Source organism: Varroa jacobsoni, unplaced genomic scaffold (assembly GCF_002532875.2).
Source record: "Varroa jacobsoni isolate VJ856 unplaced genomic scaffold, vjacob_1.0 scaffold_1459, whole genome shotgun sequence".
Taxonomy (NCBI): Eukaryota; Metazoa; Arthropoda; class Arachnida; order Mesostigmata; family Varroidae; genus Varroa; species Varroa jacobsoni.
This window is the reverse complement of record NW_019214361.1, coordinates 23423-42125: the sequence shown is the minus strand read 5'-3', so window position 1 is coordinate 42125 and position 18703 is coordinate 23423. Positions and strand designations below refer to the sequence as shown.

The following is an 18703-nucleotide window of genomic DNA, read 5'->3' as shown; positions in this document are numbered from 1 at the left end:
ATATATCAGATTTGTAAATGTGTGACTAAATGGGTGGGCAGGTTTTTCTATATGCTTAATTATTGGAAGCTTACTTTTTCAAGAAGGTTGTTACTACTCTTGCTTATTTTTTCTGCGAGTCGCAGAAAAATACGAAAAAATATGACAACATACTGCATATATGTGTATACATAGTTGAGGAGAACATCCAAGAATCGAGCGCCAAACTTCTTTTAGAATCATTTGCCTCTTCACTTGAGTAACTCGTTTTAAGTTTCGATGAATGTGCACTGCAATTAACACAAAATTATTTGCTAAAAAATTCATAAAATAGTGGTCCATCAGCGAAACAACGCAGAAAGCGAACGTGACTATACAAATGTTTTTCTCCTTCTAAGTAGATTAAATTCAACACCTATAGTACATTACTTGCAAATTCCAAAAAAGGAATTGATCTTCGGTCATACACGCCTTCTCTAGCACTTCGAGCAATTCTTCAGCTTTTTTTTTGTGCAGATAAACATTCATATGCACGACTCCCAACGAGTCAGAAAAACTCGGGACCCAAACACTATAGACCATAGCTGTGCAGTTGTGTACAACTGTACACTGCTCCACCCTAAGAAATTGCTTGGTTAACGTTATATTCAAGTTGGAAGGGCAGAGATGACTGGATTTTCCAGCATGCTGCAGTGCCATACATTTACTACCCTTTTTCGTCGAGTGTCTATGATGCTGACGGGAGGACAGAGGATGAAATGTTATCTAAAGCCAGGCCTGTAGTCTCCGATCAAGACCAGCTGAAAATGGTGTCCGCATCTTGTAACTGATAGATGACACTTCTGTATCTTGTTGTTCCTTGCCTCTTCGGTTTTTAGCCATTAAACCAGAGAGCAATGCTCCTCATTTGTTGTCCCATTTTGCTTATGATGTGATTTGAATTCCCTGATGTGTGCGTTTGCTAATGCAACGTTTAAATATTATAATTGTCTAACGATTCTAGCAAGTCACGTTTACACGGTATGCGAAAAATTGGTCGTATCTCGTATTCATATATATCAGCTGGGTGCATAAGTAATGGCCGTTTGCCAACAGATTTTCTTTCCTAACGTCTCGTCTCTTAATGGTCAAGTTTTGTAAATCGCTGGAAAGGTTCTCCTTGGTACACCAGCCACCCAGCCAAAACCTTGGCCAAATCACAAAGTGTTACCTGAAATGTGGACCCCCAAAGATAAGTTTTTCGGAGTCTAAATAAGAGAATTTACAGGATCGAATCTTTAGCGAAACCGATAGCTGCGGAATCAACCTAGGATATTTGTTCCTTACACAGCAGAAAAACACAGGCTTACTCAATAATTAGGCTGCTTCAAATCGAATCCCAAAAATCATACAGAACGAGTTTTTTAAGTTTAAGATGCTATTGTTAAGCGAATTCTTCATACGACTCTCAGCTACATATCATATCTGGATAAAACATATGCAACGGCTTTGTAGAGCAAAACAGGTTTTCAACAATTTACACCACTTGATCATCAGCAAACGAGCATTAGAAAACCCAAGTCGTTGAACAGTTAGTTATGCACTATGTTAACGTATTATGGTATCTAAATAGTCTGTAAACCTTCCAGTTCCTACTCACACACGCCGTATCCGCCTCTTCTCTCTTTCTTCCATCGTGACCTTGCAACGATCACACACAAACACACACACACACACATACATATATATATTGTTTGCGATCGGCCGTAAATTTCCGAGCTCCTGATAGCAAACGTACTTCTATAGATGTCTATAAGACAATATATACAAAAAAAATAGATTAAACGTATAGCACACATATATAAAAGCAATCGTAGCAGCAATAATAATAATTAAACATTAATGTAATATAAATTATATTGTTAAAACCTTATCCTATTATAAAGATAAAGTTTTAATATTAAAGTATCGCACAGGAAAATAAGCTTCTATCTTTTCGATACATTTAGGTAACTTCATGTTTATGCGCGAAATTCAAAAGTTAACCAAAATATAGTCTACGAACCAAGGATCTACGAGTATTTCAAGCAGTTACTTCGTCATTAACAACAGTAATTCCAGCTACTAACGTCGGCACTAACGGCGGGAACGGGCTGAATTTACAAAAAAAAAAAAAAAAAAAAAAAAGCGGTGAGATACGGACCAATACCATTGAACGTTGAACTCTGCTGTCGTTCTTAGAAATAGAGCCTTCGGTAGTTACAGCCCGATTCACAATTTGTCGATAATCCCATTGGAAACGAAACAGTGTTTTTGCTCTTGTCGCATCGTTAACCTTTTACCATCATCATCGCAGACCCCCCCCCCCCCCCCCTTTTCCATTTTACAGATACTACTGGTTTCCTGTACGATACTATTGGAATTGTTACTTACTGGTCCACCCCGAGTGATTCGCTATACTACTATCGTTCTAGCGTTAGCATAGAAGACTTCGGCTGAGCAGGCTATACAACCAAATGCCTCCCCCGCAATAGATTCCCCGTTACGATATTCTAGTGGATTCATTCACTCACTCTCCATACGTTGACTACAGAGCATATATGTCTGTTCTTTGATTTGTCTGGCGGACAACGGCATTGAGCTCGTTTTACATTCGCTAACCAATTCGATTACCTGCCGATGTCATGTACTGTTTGCCACAGGGTGGAAATCGGATCATTTGCGCTCTTCCTCTCCTAAATCTATTGTTATTGTGAATTTGGTCGACTGCGCAAGTCGACATCAAGCGGCACGTGAGCTCTGCTTGTCTTTGTGAAAGTAACTCGCCTTACTCAATAGGCCATCTTGTTTGCTTAGCTACGAGTTTCGTGTGTAATGCCACTAATACACGGAGACATAGCTTAGGCGATAGGTAGATTTTTTTTTGCACGCGTCTGTTTCTTTCCCCATGCCAGATTCCACGATTCGTTCAGCCCCATCCATCTGGCAGCAGATAAATTACAATTCAGTACTTAACTCCGTAATTCTTTTTAGTGTTTGGACTTGTTTGTTTTATCAGCACAAATTTTAACTTGGCTGTCTGTATTAAGAATGACCTCGGTGGACCTTCTAAAAACTTGCGCAGTGTGTTAACTTCTTAACTATGTGTTTATAGTTAGTTTTTAGAAGAAGGAAATGCCAACGAGGCGATGTGTTTGTCCCTGCCGATGTTCCTATAGTTGAATCGCTGTTAATGTCGCTGCAAATGTAAATGAAACTATAATAGTCGCCACTGCCGTTGTCGTCATAATTGTTATTGTCGTCTGCTAAGGCAAATCGTAAAGCGAGTAAACGAGCTCTACAAGCAACTACTACAAAAAACTAACCCATCTCCATGTACCATTTTTTCTTGTCATGGCATCGTGTTGGTGGTAATATCGTTTGGTTTCACTATATTATATATGTATATCTATAGTTGTTGTAATATTCCTATGTTGAATAAATTTACGTGTCCAGCTAACAGTGTCCCCTGCCCGGTGGGCCTGCCCAGTAATCCCGTTCGGCGAGATGACGCTGCTGGCTACCAGGTGGCCCTCCACCCTGTGACCCAGTCTGAGATGTGGCAACCGCCAGTTGCTGAGCCATACGCAGTCGCTCTTGCTGCAGCTGGCTTACTTTGTCCACGGTATCCAGTTCTGAGCGCAGCTGTTCCTGGAGGGCACGGAGCTGCGGCGGTGTCAGATGCTCGAGGTCGAGCTGTCGCAGACCCATTTGACCCAAAGTAGAGCACTGCTGCTGTTGTTGGAGCTGTTGATTTTCCATCTGCAACTTCTGCAGTTGTGTTAATGCCTCGTCGCGCTGTTGCTCGGCAATTTTCTCTCGTCGGATAGCCTCATCGGCCTGGGTCTTGTACGCCTCGCACATCTAAATCGATTCAAGGAGATTGATAAAGTGACAAGATCGAAAACGATAATGAGAGGCGTCATAAAACGCACATGTGAATCAATAACGAAATAAACATCTATTCGCTTCTTCGTTTGTTGAAAACAATTTGACTACACCCGATACTTACAAGTTGCACAGTTAGAGCAAAATTAAGTCGAAATTGGATCATAATAACATTACTGTTCACGCGGATTTGAAGATACTGACCGCTCGGATCTGAGGATCATTCCACATGCCTCCTGAATTCATGCTATTCATGTTACTAAGGTTGTTTCCGGAGACAGGTACTCCAGGTGCTCCTGGAGGCTGGGAGTCAGGCCATAGCCGACTGGAAGGCGAAGGGGGCGCACCCGAGACACCACCAGCGTAACCACTAAAACCAGCTGCGAAGGGTGATCCATAAAATGCTGCAGCACTTTTATCTATACTACCCACCAACGAGGATGGCGGAGATGAAGGCCTGTGAGAGACAAGTGTCGAAATGGGTCACTCGTTAGAGTTACAAATGTGAGAAGCAGGATAGAAATAGGTTACGTTTACAATCTCTGCAATGATGTAAGCGTAGAATCTCTGCAAACACTTCAATACCTTTTGATAGCTGACATGAGTCACGTAATTCACGTGTACTCAATTATATATATATATATATGACCTTACACACAATCCTAACGTTGGATAGGCGGCAAGTGAATTCCGAGATAAAGGATTTAGCAACAATACACAGCGGTATATATTCTATCGCCAAAACAAAAAACAGTTTAAAGGCTAACATCACAACCTTGTTTTTGAACAAAACCACAGTCCCGCACTGTTTGATTAAAGACAAATGCAGAAATAACGTTATATAATAAGAGGACATCTGGCAGGGTCTATAATTCTATATCACTCTATATGTGAAAAGAGAAAAAGCACGCGGATAAACTTGTGTTTTAGCGTGTTTGTTGTAAAATGAAGAAGACAATAAGTTTAGACAAACGACCTTAGAAACGTACTCGAGCAGGTATATAACCCAGCTAACAATCATTTTGCATCCGTTACGATGGCTATACTTCACGATAGGTAGCTATTATACCTTTCTCTGCCAGGAATGTTGACGGGTTGCGAGTTGTTGCCTGACAGCTGCGGATGCTGCAGTTGGTGAGGACTCGCAGAAGTATTTGGCGTCGGGTGCGGGATCAAGCCGGAATTAACGAGACCCTGGTTTAGCGATGACGCAACAGGATTATGATTATGATTATGCCCGGTGTGGACATGATTGAGATTGTGATTAGGCTGTGCGCACTCCTCAACGAGGTCTTTATCAAGACATGCCTCCACGTCGATATCTTCAAGGCCGAACTCATCCAGCGCCTGACGAAAGCCAATGTGGAGCGAAATAATTTGTTAGGTAGTGGGAAATAAAGCTAATCTGATATTATTAACTGCTGCTAAACGGCAAAACGGGTGTATTGCAAACGCTTTCCATTGCTACGATCAGTAGTGCTTTGAAGGCTCAAGAATTATTTCGAAAATAGCAACTGTCACAACTACAACCCTGTCACTTCTATACCTTTCCAACGACGGATTCAACTGTGTTCGGAAAACCATAGCCGACAGCCAGTGACGAGGGCCAATCTTTGGCGTGAGGTCCATCCATCGTCTTCGCCCGATGTTTGCGCATTGCCTGTTCTTCCCGTTCGCAGCCAGGCGCTTTCCAGTGAGGCAGAGCCGACTCCATGGTCTGCGACAGCGAGTAAAATGGCGTGAAAAATTATTTGTTTTGTTTCTTGCTAAATAATCTCACCAGTTATTGCCAGCAACCCCAGAAAGGAAATTACTTTTAAATCTGAAACATATATATATCACTATATACACCATCGCGCGCTTGTTTTACCATTAAACACATTTTATATTACCTGTTTAGGAGCGAAAGGCTAACTATACCTATAGTAAAGATAATATTGAACAGAAACCAGCTATTCCCTAGTAGCTTCTTCTACAATATAGTTGATACATATGGTTCTTTTGTGGAGCACAACTGGCGAAACAGAAATGTACGTTCGTACATTTAAGATTTTTGCCGGTTTTCGGCTTGGCCTTTGTGAACACCATCGACTCATGGCCAACTAACTTGACAATACGTGGTTATGGAAAAAACTTCCTCTTTTAAGGAGAAAAACGTTTGGCCTGTTAGCTCCATCTTCCGCGCAAATCTTCCCAGAACAATACTACAAAGACAAAGAGAAAAAATAGCCCAACTTAATCCTTTACGGCGCTATTTCAGCCACACAGCCGGACAGACAGACATAGACGATTTGATAGTCCAATGTGATCATTTGGCGATTCGACAGAGAAGTGGACACATACATTTAGGGATACGGATAATATAGATACATTGAATATAATTGCTTATGCTTGCGCACCTTGAGCTGGAGATGGTGCTGAACTGCGGCCGCGTGGGATGTACTGTATGATCGGGGCCGTCCAATAGGTCCCATATTAAACCCATGTTGTTGTTGCTGTTGCAGCTCGAGCGCTGAATTAGGCGTTGAACCGTTCTCGTGCGGCGGTTTGTTGCTGCCCTGGCCACCGCCACCCGCACTCGTGCTGGTATTCGGTGAGCTCGCCGGTCCCGGTGGCAAGACATTTGAGAGGATCGAAGCTAGATTCGTTCCACCAGCAGCCTCTGCGGCCAATTCACGCACCACGCTCATTTCTTTGTCGACGTGAGCGAACGCGCAGAATGGTCCTCGTGGACAGAATGACGTTTGTTGCATGTCATTACACTTCGTCGACTTGTAAATCTCGGGATGAAACTGCTGCTCCGTACGAGTGTGGCAGTAAGTACACTGGTCGCCCCCCTCGCAATTAGCTGGATCACCCCACTCATCGCCCTAGAAAAAGTATTAGTTAAAATAACTAAAAGACCGAAACACGGTAATTTTGAAAAATTTCGCTTGTAATTTGCCGTGCAATTGTTTAGCGTTCGCTTTTGCGGAGCGTGAAAAATTTGTTCGAAACAGCAATGGGAACTACAGGGCACGTTCAGAAGTAGTCCTTGATGATCATCACGCTAATGGTACTGCAATTCGCGGGAGTAATTGAATTAACAGTAACTTACCTGCTTGACGTTAGGACAAGGTGTGCTCCGATACTTAAACTTTTGCGGGGGCCTTCGTTTATCTCGGCTATTATGGTATTGAGGGCAGGCGTATCCCTGTCGGCAAAGGCGAGGTGGTCGCTTACAGGCCTCGGTTTTGTAGTTGCCCAGGACGTAATTCGTGTCCTGGAACCATTATACACGACGATTCTTTTTTTTTCTTATAGATTTATGAACATACATCACGTCTGCCGAGGTAGCTTGTTATTAAAAAAATACGACACCATTAAATGTATAGTGTGTATTTAAATATTCGGCATACGTAAAGCAAATAAATAGGTAGACGTGCTACGAGAACTAGTGTATAGCAGTTCTGTAAAACGCGCATACATGGATTACAAAGGGTTATTAGTGTAAAAATTCAGCCAGGAGTTACATATTACGATTTGTAACTAAGTTTACATCATACGGCAGCATAATCTTGATTCAAGCTTGATGAGCCCACCTGCCAACGTGGATCCTCACTAATTGCATTTCGATCCTTGTCGAGCGAATTTGTCACGAGAACTCCGTTGGCATCGACTTCCGTGCCGTCGTCGTTAAGAATCTTCCCTTGAATCTCGCGGATGTCGTATACGGGATTGCGGAGATCATGTAGGCCATGCGCAAAAGCACAGTGTGGCCCATTTTTAACGCAGTGTCCTCGGCCATCGGTATCGTACACACATATGCCCGTCTGTTGGTAGAGAGTAGTTATGCCATTACAAAGGAGTCTATATAAACATATATGACTAAAAAATTTTTGAGGGCCTCGCTTCGTATATCAAAAAGTAGAACATGGTTGAAGCCCCCATTGAGCTATCTAACAGATGATCGCCAAACGATATGCAACAGCACTTTAGCATACTTTAATATAGTAGGTTTGTGTATATGTATATAAATTTTGGTGGGTTGTTTGTTGCAGTGGGTATGCCTGTATCAGCTATTTCTAGTGCTTAAACTAAGTCAATTATGGCAGATGAGAGACGTATATGAGCGAAAACCAACTATTTTAAGCCGCAACCATTTGACAGTGCTCGCTTCTTTACCAACGACAAAATCTTTAACAATTGACATGAAATTATATAGAAAAATACTGTTGGTGCATTTCACTAATTCAAAAACGTTTCATTTTGGCTAGAACTAAATCTCAACATTAAGCTCAAAGGTAAGACTTAGGTATTGAAGTTTCTAATGGAGGCAAACATTTTAGCAAACAGTTTAAGAGTTTACAATGGTGTATATTGTGTGTAGCGTGTTTACGTGGAACTTTATCGATTTTAGAGCCAAGTATTGCGTAATTAACGTTATGAATATAAACCGTATTTTGAAAATGATATGTAAAGGTTTTAACACACACAATGTTCCACAAGTTCCACAATGAAAGCCACAAAGCAAACAGAGGTTACATCGAATAAACAAATGTTTGCCACCCGCATTAAAATGTATCCAGAATGTATCAACAGATGATATCAGTTATGTCCTCAGTTGAATCGGGCATCCTGTATGTATTCGGTGAATTTGTTATTAATGTACTTCTATTTGTCTTTTGTTTAATGTCTTTTAAGGGGCTGCCAACATGTTACCTTGTAGTATCGAAGATGGTATCGACGTTCCGTGTCGCCAGCGGTCCGATGAAGGAACGGGCACCTGTCAAAGATCACAAAAAAGTCTTATTAGAAAAACTTACAACTGATCAGAATTTAGGCGGGCATTAACTCATTTTCAGTTTCAACCATAATAGATAATTTTCATTTGTTTTGGTTTCCATTTGCCTCGAGGCATCTTTGATCGACACGACATTGGCTGACAACCGTAGAGATTCATACACCAAACAGATCTTACCCACAAAAAACGAAACCCTCAAATCTCGAGAGTCGTATGTATTTTTCTGCTGCAACATTGGCCCATGCCAGAAGTTCACCTATACTCTGTGCGAAACTGCTCTGAAAATTTACATCTTGTTCACAGTGAGCAAGGCTTGGTATCTACTACGTTGAGCCGTCTCTTTCTTTTCCCTAAGATTTCTATGGGTGTCAATATCACGAGGATAGCCCATATACCTCACTATGACGAATTTACCGTTAAATCAATCTCCTGCTTTTTTGAGAGGTAGCAGTGACGTTAGAGTTTGTTATTATGCCGACATAGTAGTAACGTCCGGCGTCGCTGTTCCAACTGAGCGTTAAAGTACCTGATAAGGCTTGCAGAATAAATGTGTGGACGGGAAAACCGACGATAGAATCGATACAAAATAATAGCAGTGATAACAATAAGATACTGAAAATACTCGTATGCATAAAATGTTCCCCTTTTTTAGTCTCATATTTCGTGTATGATTTATTAAATACCTGTCGTAATCAGCTAACATGCCCAAGTTAAACAAACTCATTAAGTTAGCAATAATCTAACAGGCCAATGGTTTGGGGGTTCGGCGCCACATTTGTTGCATTCCTTCGAAGATCATCGGCAAACTGAGACGGTATATAACTTTCAGAAAAATTTGCCAGTGAACAGAAATAACTTAGTAAGACAATAAAAATAACATTTTACTTAACTCAAAATTAAGTAAACTTAAAATTAAATTAAAATTCAAAATTAATACATGAAACAGAGTCTGCTAAAGCTATAAGTTTAACTTTTCTCAAGCCAAGATGAAGTAATTTTCCCCTTAATTGTTAATCCATCTTTTTTGACCCTACTGTAAGGCTAATTTTGGTTTTCTCTCTTTTTCTTTTTTTATACAGTAGTACAACTACTCTCGAGCCATTACGTACAATAATCCGCCTGGTGCATTTCAAGCGAAGCGTTTGGGGCGTCGACCACTGCTGGTCCAAATTTTAGCGTTGGCAAATGGTTACTACAGCATGTTATTACCACGCCGTTTCATAGTCTGTTGAAGACAAACATAGATAGGTACGGCAAGACCCATTTGAAGTAGTGCTTAATGGTCCAAGTACAAAAAATACACCGTAACGTATACCCGGCTAGCTTACTTCAAACAGCATGGACAGAGTAAGTTCTGCAGGTCGAAATATACAATTCGCTACCAACTTCTTCAAACCCAGCTAAAATAGCATCATCATCATTCGACAACAACAGCAAGCATCGGCGACCGGCACTAAACCGCTCAAGGAAAATCTCGCATTTAATGACCGCCCCATTTCCCCCATTCGAGTAGACGACAGATGCCGATTGCGTCCACCATCCTATCTTTCTCGTCAGCTGCTGTTGTTTGCTCTTAAATAGACGACAACAAGAGGACGTCCAATGACTGGAATAAACAGTTGCTCATGGATGCCACGACTGCGTCAGCTGGCTTGAGTGGGGGTGAATCGAACCGGCCTGGCCATGTCGTACCAAAGCGGTCCTTGAGCGACGACTCCATCTACAGTATTAGCGGCACTTAGGTTCCACGAAACACGTTGTTGTTGCTGCGGCCGTCGCAACGGATATTAGTGGTCGTTGACATCTTGACTTGAGAAAGAGCGGGCAATTTGTTATTGCAAGCATCACTATGGCAGGACGGATTTCGAAGCCCCGTCTATACGGTGACGATTAAAACTGGTGGGTCTAGACAGGCGAGTCAAGAAAAAAAACGGTGACTCGATGATGCGCCGTTACTTTTGTTACCGCTGTTGATGTTTGGTGTGGTACCAAAGGAAGCTGTTGCGCTATCATTTCGATACAAAAACGCAGTGACATCAGAGGTAAACGATCAAATAATTTTGAGATGAATAGGTTAGCAGCATAAATAAGCACTCGAATATGACTTAGCGATAGGAGTGAGTGAGCGAACAAGTTTATAATGATTGGATAAGGATGGAGGAATGACGTCGAGCGTGTACCACCGTTATAGAGCTGGAACATGGGTAAAATATAAGTCTGCAACTTGATGGGAATCCTTTTCGTGCGTTGATTTAATCACAGTTTAGTTTTTGTAAGAGGCTTTGTTTGTAAGAGGCAGATAAAAAAGATGAAAGAGATATAGCAAAGATTCTAGGCCTATAAACACACACCTTTCCTAGAAGAGGTATTTCGACTGAGCTGAAGGATATATTTATCTCCGTTAGCTACTTAACAATCCCAGACAACGAAACAGCTTAATATGTAAGCGATACCAAAAGATTCTTAATTATTTTGCATATAGATCAAGAAGAAGCATTCCAACAATATGGAGGTCATATCATATCTACTATTATTGTGTCTACGAAAGTGTCATACTTACTCATCTCCGTCAGGGCAGATTCCTGTTGTCTCATCGTACTTCGTGCAGTACATGTCTGGCGAATAATTAAACGTCTTGGTTTTCGGGTCTCGGATTGGCCTTCGTCGACGCTGGTTCATGAAGTGCCAATGGAAGCACGTAAATGGCTTGTGCTGTGTACATTTGTGCTGCAGAAACTGTGGACACTGCTCAACCCGGAACTCCTTCAAGTATCTGTAAAGTAAATATGTGAAAATGAAAGTGAAATATAAAAGATCAGAATCCAGAGCTAATCTGTGCGGCTCACGCAGCAATGGGATTCTAAATAAGTGGTGGACATCAGTGGAAATTGGTGACATGTGGTATGGCGAGATATTTATAATAGGAATCACACGTAACAAATGTTTACAGTAAAGCTTAATGATTATGTATCTGGTCGTACGTTCTTGCGTTTGCGTTCATGTGTCAAAGCTAACAGTTATACTACGAAATGCTCGGAGGCGAATACGCAGCTACAGCTTAACGTACCACGACTGGTGCCGCTAGTCACCCCATATCCGTATGAATTTTGTCCAAGTTAGTGAGAGAGAAATGCATTTTATGGTCATATATTAGAAGTCAAGTACTATTAAATTGACTGCTCTTTAACTAAAGCGCGAGCATAAAACATCTGAGGGTTGACGTCAGGTCCGTTAAAAATTTAACGTCAACCGCAGCGAGGCTAGTTCCTAGAAGTCCATTCAGTATCAATGATTGAACTCTACTTAACGAAATTGATTCTAGATATATATATACCTAGGTAACCAAAGGGTCCACTGGTCCGAGTCTAAAGCAAATGCTCTTCCCACACAGCTTTGTATCCTGCTACTGCATAAACTAAATCACATGTTTGCTTCTTACAATCAAAAAAGAGTTAAATGATATGCGTTGATCAACCCTTTAACATTCGTATATCAATGATTTCGAACAACAAAAGATGAGTTAAACTCATTACAAGCATTAGACAATACTCGGTCAGCATGCAGCAGATTTCGACGCCGAGAAGCCCAAAGCCAGATATTGGCGTGTTCGAACCTCTGGTTATTCCACGAAACATTTTTCCTTTATCATACACGTTTTCAATGGAGCGTTTGAAAGATACCCTGCTTGTCGTGTTGGGCTTTACCCTACTGTGATTTGCCACTGCGCAAGCAAAATATTTCGATACACTTTTCATTGCGAGTACTCGTATTCTCCCTGATGAATATGGCAGCCAATGTTGACTGAGCTTGGCGTAATTAGCCCGTTTGGACATACGCGGCGGTAAGAAAAGACTGGCAGTCTTTTCTTACCTGAGAGAACTTGCCGCCGAATACGTTCTATTAGTATCTAGCGCGGCATCATGACGAGTCGCAAGCGAATTATAACTGGAAAATTTAACCAGTGTTTATAGTTTTTATAGTTTTACCAGTGTGTTACCAATAGAGCGAAATAAATTTCCAATTGTACTATAACTCTCTTCATTTGCGTGACTGGTTTAGACTCTGGAGCCTGTCGATCTGTTCACTAAAAAAATTAATAAGCAAAGGCCGTCATGATAAAGCTGTTACTGCTGTGCCAGTAAGAGCGCCAAAAATTAAAATGCATTAGCACAATGACATAATACCTGTTACGTTAATGATGCTAACAACTACCCTAGGGCTTTCCTAGAGAAAACGACAAATGTCAGCTATGCACATCATCATCACTTTTTCCCGAACTTAAGACAAACGACGAAAGCTCGTGAATCCGCATGTATTTACGATACAACCAGCAGCAGCCATGGGCTTGCGTGACGCATCAAAAATTGTAGAAGTTGAAAAATCGAACGAATCATTTTCAATGTAAAGACTACTATTCGATTTCGCCGTTTTCATCTTCGCCCTCAATACCGTCTCCTTTCCTTGCTATTTGTCAACGAAATTGGTTGTGTTGTATTCCGAAACATCGTACGTAACGCTATACGAATGTACTTTCAATAATAAAAGCAAGAGCACTCTTCAGCAAGCGTCTGGTTGAAGAACGCATCCACACACACACGTCGCTGATCATGACTCCATTTAACTAACAAAATTTTCGTACAGAACAATGTATGAAACTTTACCACCACGAAGGAGCACCAGGAAGGTTAAATGGGAAACGGACGGACTGTGGCGATCTATGCAAAAGATCTTCTTTATGTTAGAGAGACACTTCCGCGAACACCTCTGCGACAATTCGGTAGTTCGTGATGTCAATTATCGAACTAGTGACATTGTTATAAGCAGTGGAATGTTCTTTTTCTTTGTTTTTTTTTGTACGTATATTTTGGCAAATTTAACTATTACCCCTATGTCATTGAGTCCTCCGCATAGGTGTTTTGGAGTATAACCTCGGGAATTTGTCTCCACTAGAAACCTAACTAGAATGGATGTCACTGGGCTTGTAAACGGCGGGTGACGGCATAGTCATAGAAGCAGTTATTGACCTTAATAGATCCTTGTTTTGCTTATTTGTCTTTTGTTCTTCATCTTTCTCGCTATTAATTTCTCATAATCCTTTTTAGCAACGCTGAAATGGGTTGATGTGATTAGCTTTGACGATTAAATGGTGGCCTATTTCTATTCGATACATCATTTTTAAATTTTCAGCAACCAGCCAGAGACAAGGACAGCATAGCGAAACAAACTAATAAAGGAAAAGGAAGTTAATTAAGCCACAAATATCTCGGTTCTAATCAGTTTGCCGACTCAGCAGTGGAACTGCTTTTTTAACTACGCGCAGTAGCTTTACTAATAAAAAAAAAAATAGCTTTTCAACAATAGTAATAAGCATGTACTCAGCACAGTGCGTTACGGCAGCATAGGCCTATATGCATGAAGCCGAATAGTACTATTTTCGTATCATGCAGTGCTATACATAAGATCATGCAGCAACCCAAACGGTAGCACCAGCAACATCATCTAATATATCAACGAAGCCTGACCTATGAGCCGCAACGAACATATTCATAAAAATCTGTCTCCCTTGCAATGGCTCCTATATGTATATATGATGTCTTTATTTCCTAGAACAAAACCGCGCTTGTTCTGTTCTTTCTGCTGCTACCGCTGTTGTTTCTTTTGATAACTTGCCTCTATCGCCACTAGTCTCTATGACTAGTACTCTACGCCCGCACACATAAACGCGCGTTAGAACGCGTGTTATCTCATAGGGCGACTTGACACCATTCTCCTGTCTACCCTTTTTTCTTCCTAAGAAAGATGGTGTGCAAGTTCACGTGTGATCGTTACAGTCAAATACAAACGAATAGTTGTTGGAAATTGGAATTGGTTATTTCAGAAAATAATCGCCATCGATGGCAGACTGTAGTACTCGTGCTAGCGATTCCACTGCTGAATGAATTAGCGTGACCTTGAGTAGAGGCGTGGCACTAGTCTCTCGAATCGCGCAATAACAATCGTTGTACTGGTTGACGTAGTAGCGCCGTTGTTGTTGCGGCAACACCGGTAGCAATCGATCCGTAATGGGCTTAACTCTTGTTCCTTTGTGCGTTTCGAACGGTATACTCGACAGATGTAGACGACACTGAACTGGAGTGATTTACAAGGAGGAAATAAACAGCCAATGGCAAACAAAGCGACTAGAATGCAGTTGAGTAATCTACAGTCAGATTTAAGGAAAGTCTCCTTTGAAAGAGAATGCAGAACGAAAAAGACTCACATATTCCGACCCCCCCCAGCGCTTTACTTCAACTCTGAAATGTGTGATGACGCTGGTCGAACGTGCAGACTGAGGCTTTTGATAGACTTCTGACCGGCGAAATCCTTGAATTTTATATTAACTCAGTGCAGTCAAGTGCAAGCAAACTAAAGAAATACTTTTTTCTAACGACAAAAGGGTTGGCTGATTTAAAGGATTGTTTTTTTTGCCAAATACACAAATGGCCGTCTTGGTTAAGTACCTGAGGGGTTGAAGGTTGTGTGAAAATAGCGTCTCTCAGCGTGTCCCCTACGGTAGATTCTCGTCGAAAATGCCGAACCTTGTTAACATATGCTTAAAATAATATGCTACTGCACACAAGATAAAAAGCTTGTCCTTCTTTATGTACGTAACGCGTTGGGTAAGTTGAGCAGGCCGAAATGTGTAGACCAATAGCAAATTTGTCTAAATTTGCTATTGGGTCACACATTCGACGAATCTACGCTTCGACGGACAGCTTACCGCAACAGATATGCATTCATCTATTTTCTATGGTTAAAGAAATAATTTTTCCTTGTAGCAAAATCATCAGGGCAGATACTGTCCAATGCTTCCGCGGTTAATGACCTGCCATTGAGGCTAACAATCTTTTGGTTGATGCTAGCTTCCGCGCAAATTATTCTGAAATAGATTTCCGTAAAGCACACCGAAGGACTCGATCGAAATGACATTAGAAAGGTTAAAAAGTTCAACAAAGTAACACAAAACTCAATTTTCAACAGAAATTAACGTCTGCTTCTCAAGAGGAGTATCTGCCACCAACTGCATTGTCCCCATAAGACTCCAACGGTTAACTCTTTCACGGCTGTTAACGTCTTTTTACATCGTTTGGACATTACAGCATTTCTAGAACTTCTGATTTTTCAGATTTATGATTCATATGAGGCCACCATTTAGGCCGTTGAATTTTCCTTATATCTAGTCAACTCGTTCCAGCCTTGAAAGTTCACTTTGAAACGTCACAGCTGCCATTCTGTGCACTTATTCTTAAATTTAGAGAACGAGTTATTGAAAACGACCTTAGGAAGGTTTAGGCTTTGAATTTAAGTCGAGATCGAAGCAAATGGACATAACATAAAATATCTATAAATGATATATCTATCGGCACACCAAAACATCAAATTCAAGTATCAGCTAATATATACATGCTTGCATCAGTTAAATTGGATTTTTACTTAAAGATGATTAATTATAGGTCATTTTTGATTAATCATAGGAATTTGAGTCGATCTTCAACATTTAATGTAAATGCTAGTCCATATAGCTCTGCTTATTAAGCAGAGCTGGTTTAATGACAAATACCCTTTAAAACCTTATATTTAGCAAACCTCATTTTTATAATAGAACGCACAAAAATTGTCCCGTAGACCTACTCTGCGCGTGTGTTCGGAGCCGGACTACGTGCCTTTTTTACGGAAAACAATACCATGTCAAAAGCAAAATCCTCATTATCCGTCAGGCCAGGTGAACAGCCATTCGATCCCGAAATTTTAGTTGATCACTCATCGTATGCCTAGCATTGAATAAGTATAGTGGCATAACACCACGTTACAAAAGCCCGCTTAATCTGGCATACGCAAAGTGAACACTTTTTATGAATATTGTGCAGCATAACCGGTAGCAAAAAAGTAAGCAATAATTGAGTGGCGAAAATGCACCTGGGCGAATACCAAAATGCTTTTCATCAAACAAGATTCAAATGCCTGCCAAATTTTCAGTTTTCGTTTTCGAATCGAAAGAGTCAAATCGGCTTGGAAATTTGCGTATTACCTTAGAATCATGCGACGTTTTCACGACTTCCCGATTTTCTACTACACAACGAAGCTACTGTGGGTACCGATGCGACTATCGTCGCTAATATTTTGACGTTTTCCAGGCGTGTCTTTTAACTGTCCACAGCGGCATGGGTTCATCCATCTACGTAAATGATGGCAAAATTTCTTATTTCAGTCACCAACACGCCCTAACGAAATCTATAGTAAGAACGTTCGATAAGTTTAACACGTTCGTCATACTACTTTGATATATATATATATATCAGGGTTTAGCAGATATGCAGCCCGCTGCGGTGCATGTACTCGTATATGTGATAACCACTGGTAAACCAGTACCATAAATAAGCACGCTGTGCTGGCATAACTTTGCTATAGAGCAACCTGCTACGCAGTCAGCACTCGGTTGCCTAAGCTTCAAACTGGTCAAACTGTGTATGAATATAACGCGGCGTTAAGTTAGAAACCAAAAACTACCTAATACAGTTAATGCAAACAAAGGAAATACACGACATTAAATATTCGACAACATAATAAAGATACTAAAGCGCAACTCATGGCTTTGCTCCGCGCATGTTTTACTATCAAACATATGCTGAGCGTTCTCGTTCACGCAATATAATTTTCGCAGAAATATGTGTTTATACTTTCCATGGTACATCAGCAAAGATGATACTGGGATTACTTGCTAAACTCTTGCGCGGCGTTGTTTTTAAACACGTAACACGAGAGAAAGCTTGCTGCGGATGGCTTGCGACCAATGAAATTAACATTACACTCTACTGAAAAATTGGGATCGATTAAGCAAACACTTTTTCTCTAGTACAAAAATACTTAGCCGATTAGTCCCACCTTCTGTACAAATCTCTTTATTCTAAACTTTATTGTAAAGTTCTAACGGTCCGAAAAATTCAACTTAATATAGTTACTTGAAAAGGGTTGTTTGCGGCCTGACAAACAAGCAGACAGACATAAACGTTCAGTAGCGCAATAGAGTTCAACGTAACCAATGCGTACGCTATGGAACCACCGCTTAAAGGAAGAAACAAAAACTGCCTAAATCAGATACACGCGACGGCTTGACTGTAAGATCTTGGCATGTTTGTTTACCTGACACGTTACTAAAAATTAAAAACACGCATTACAAACAAACGTTTAGTCAATAACGCAAAGGAAATTCATACTAATTCAACGATTCTACCTATCTGTTTCATTTTATAGCATGTGCCGACGGCGATGCCCGTTGAGTCCCTATCTGGTTCACCGTTAAAAGCAACCCACACCTACAGAGTCTAAAAATAAAATAAGTGGAGAACTTTTGAGGAAAAATGATTTTTTGACATTTGCTCTTTAACTTGCACTTCTTAACCCTTTGCTTTCGAACTTGCTTAACGAACCTCATTGTTAGAAGCATCTGACATAGAGCACTAAGCACACTGATTATACTGCGTGCCCCTTCATTTAACATATCATAGCAAGCAACATATTACGGAAGACGTAGATAGTAGACTCAAATGGCCAGTTTCTAAAATGCCCCGCTCCCGGCTAGGACTGATAGTAAATGGTTGATCTCAATCCCTTACTTATTGGTTTAGTCCCGCCCCAGGCATTCTTCTAATCATAATACGATTGGTAAAAAGGAGTTCATCCTGCAAACATCGCCCTCGAACCCTGTTTCCTGCTTCGCATCCGCCCAATATAGGTTAAAAGTGATTATAAAGCCGGTGGTAATATTTTGGTGATTTACGAGCCAGAGAAAAACTATCACAGTAACCACGAGCAGCAGATATTGTCCGAGATTTTTTTAAAATTTCTTCTTATCTATATTTTTCTTTTGTCTTTTGTTACTGTGACTGAGCCGAAATCAACAGTACATTAACCTATTGACGTCGCGATAGCGCGCGCGTGACGCTTGAAGAATTTTCATAGCGTACTGCTGGTAGGCATTTCATAAACATCTTATAT

General features: G+C 40.8%; 1 protein-coding gene across 1 annotated transcript in view; it reads right to left on the bottom strand.

The window, feature by feature from the left end:
- Positions 1–332: 332 nt before the first annotated feature.
- The window catches only part of unk (RING finger protein unk), a 24583-nt gene continuing 6212 nt past the window's right edge, over positions 333–18703 (bottom strand). The window contains exons 2-10 of the mRNA XM_086972440.1: positions 11229–11441; positions 8587–8650; positions 7467–7697; positions 6983–7147; positions 6285–6755; positions 5432–5602; positions 4955–5232; positions 4090–4342; positions 333–3861 (exon numbers count right to left, since the gene is read on the bottom strand). Coding sequence (XP_086828566.1) covers positions 3454–3861; positions 4090–4342; positions 4955–5232; positions 5432–5602; positions 6285–6755; positions 6983–7147; positions 7467–7697; positions 8587–8650; positions 11229–11441 — 2254 coding nt within the window. The 3' untranslated portion in view covers positions 333–3453. The remainder of the gene's footprint in view (positions 3862–4089; positions 4343–4954; positions 5233–5431; positions 5603–6284; positions 6756–6982; positions 7148–7466; positions 7698–8586; positions 8651–11228; positions 11442–18703) is intronic.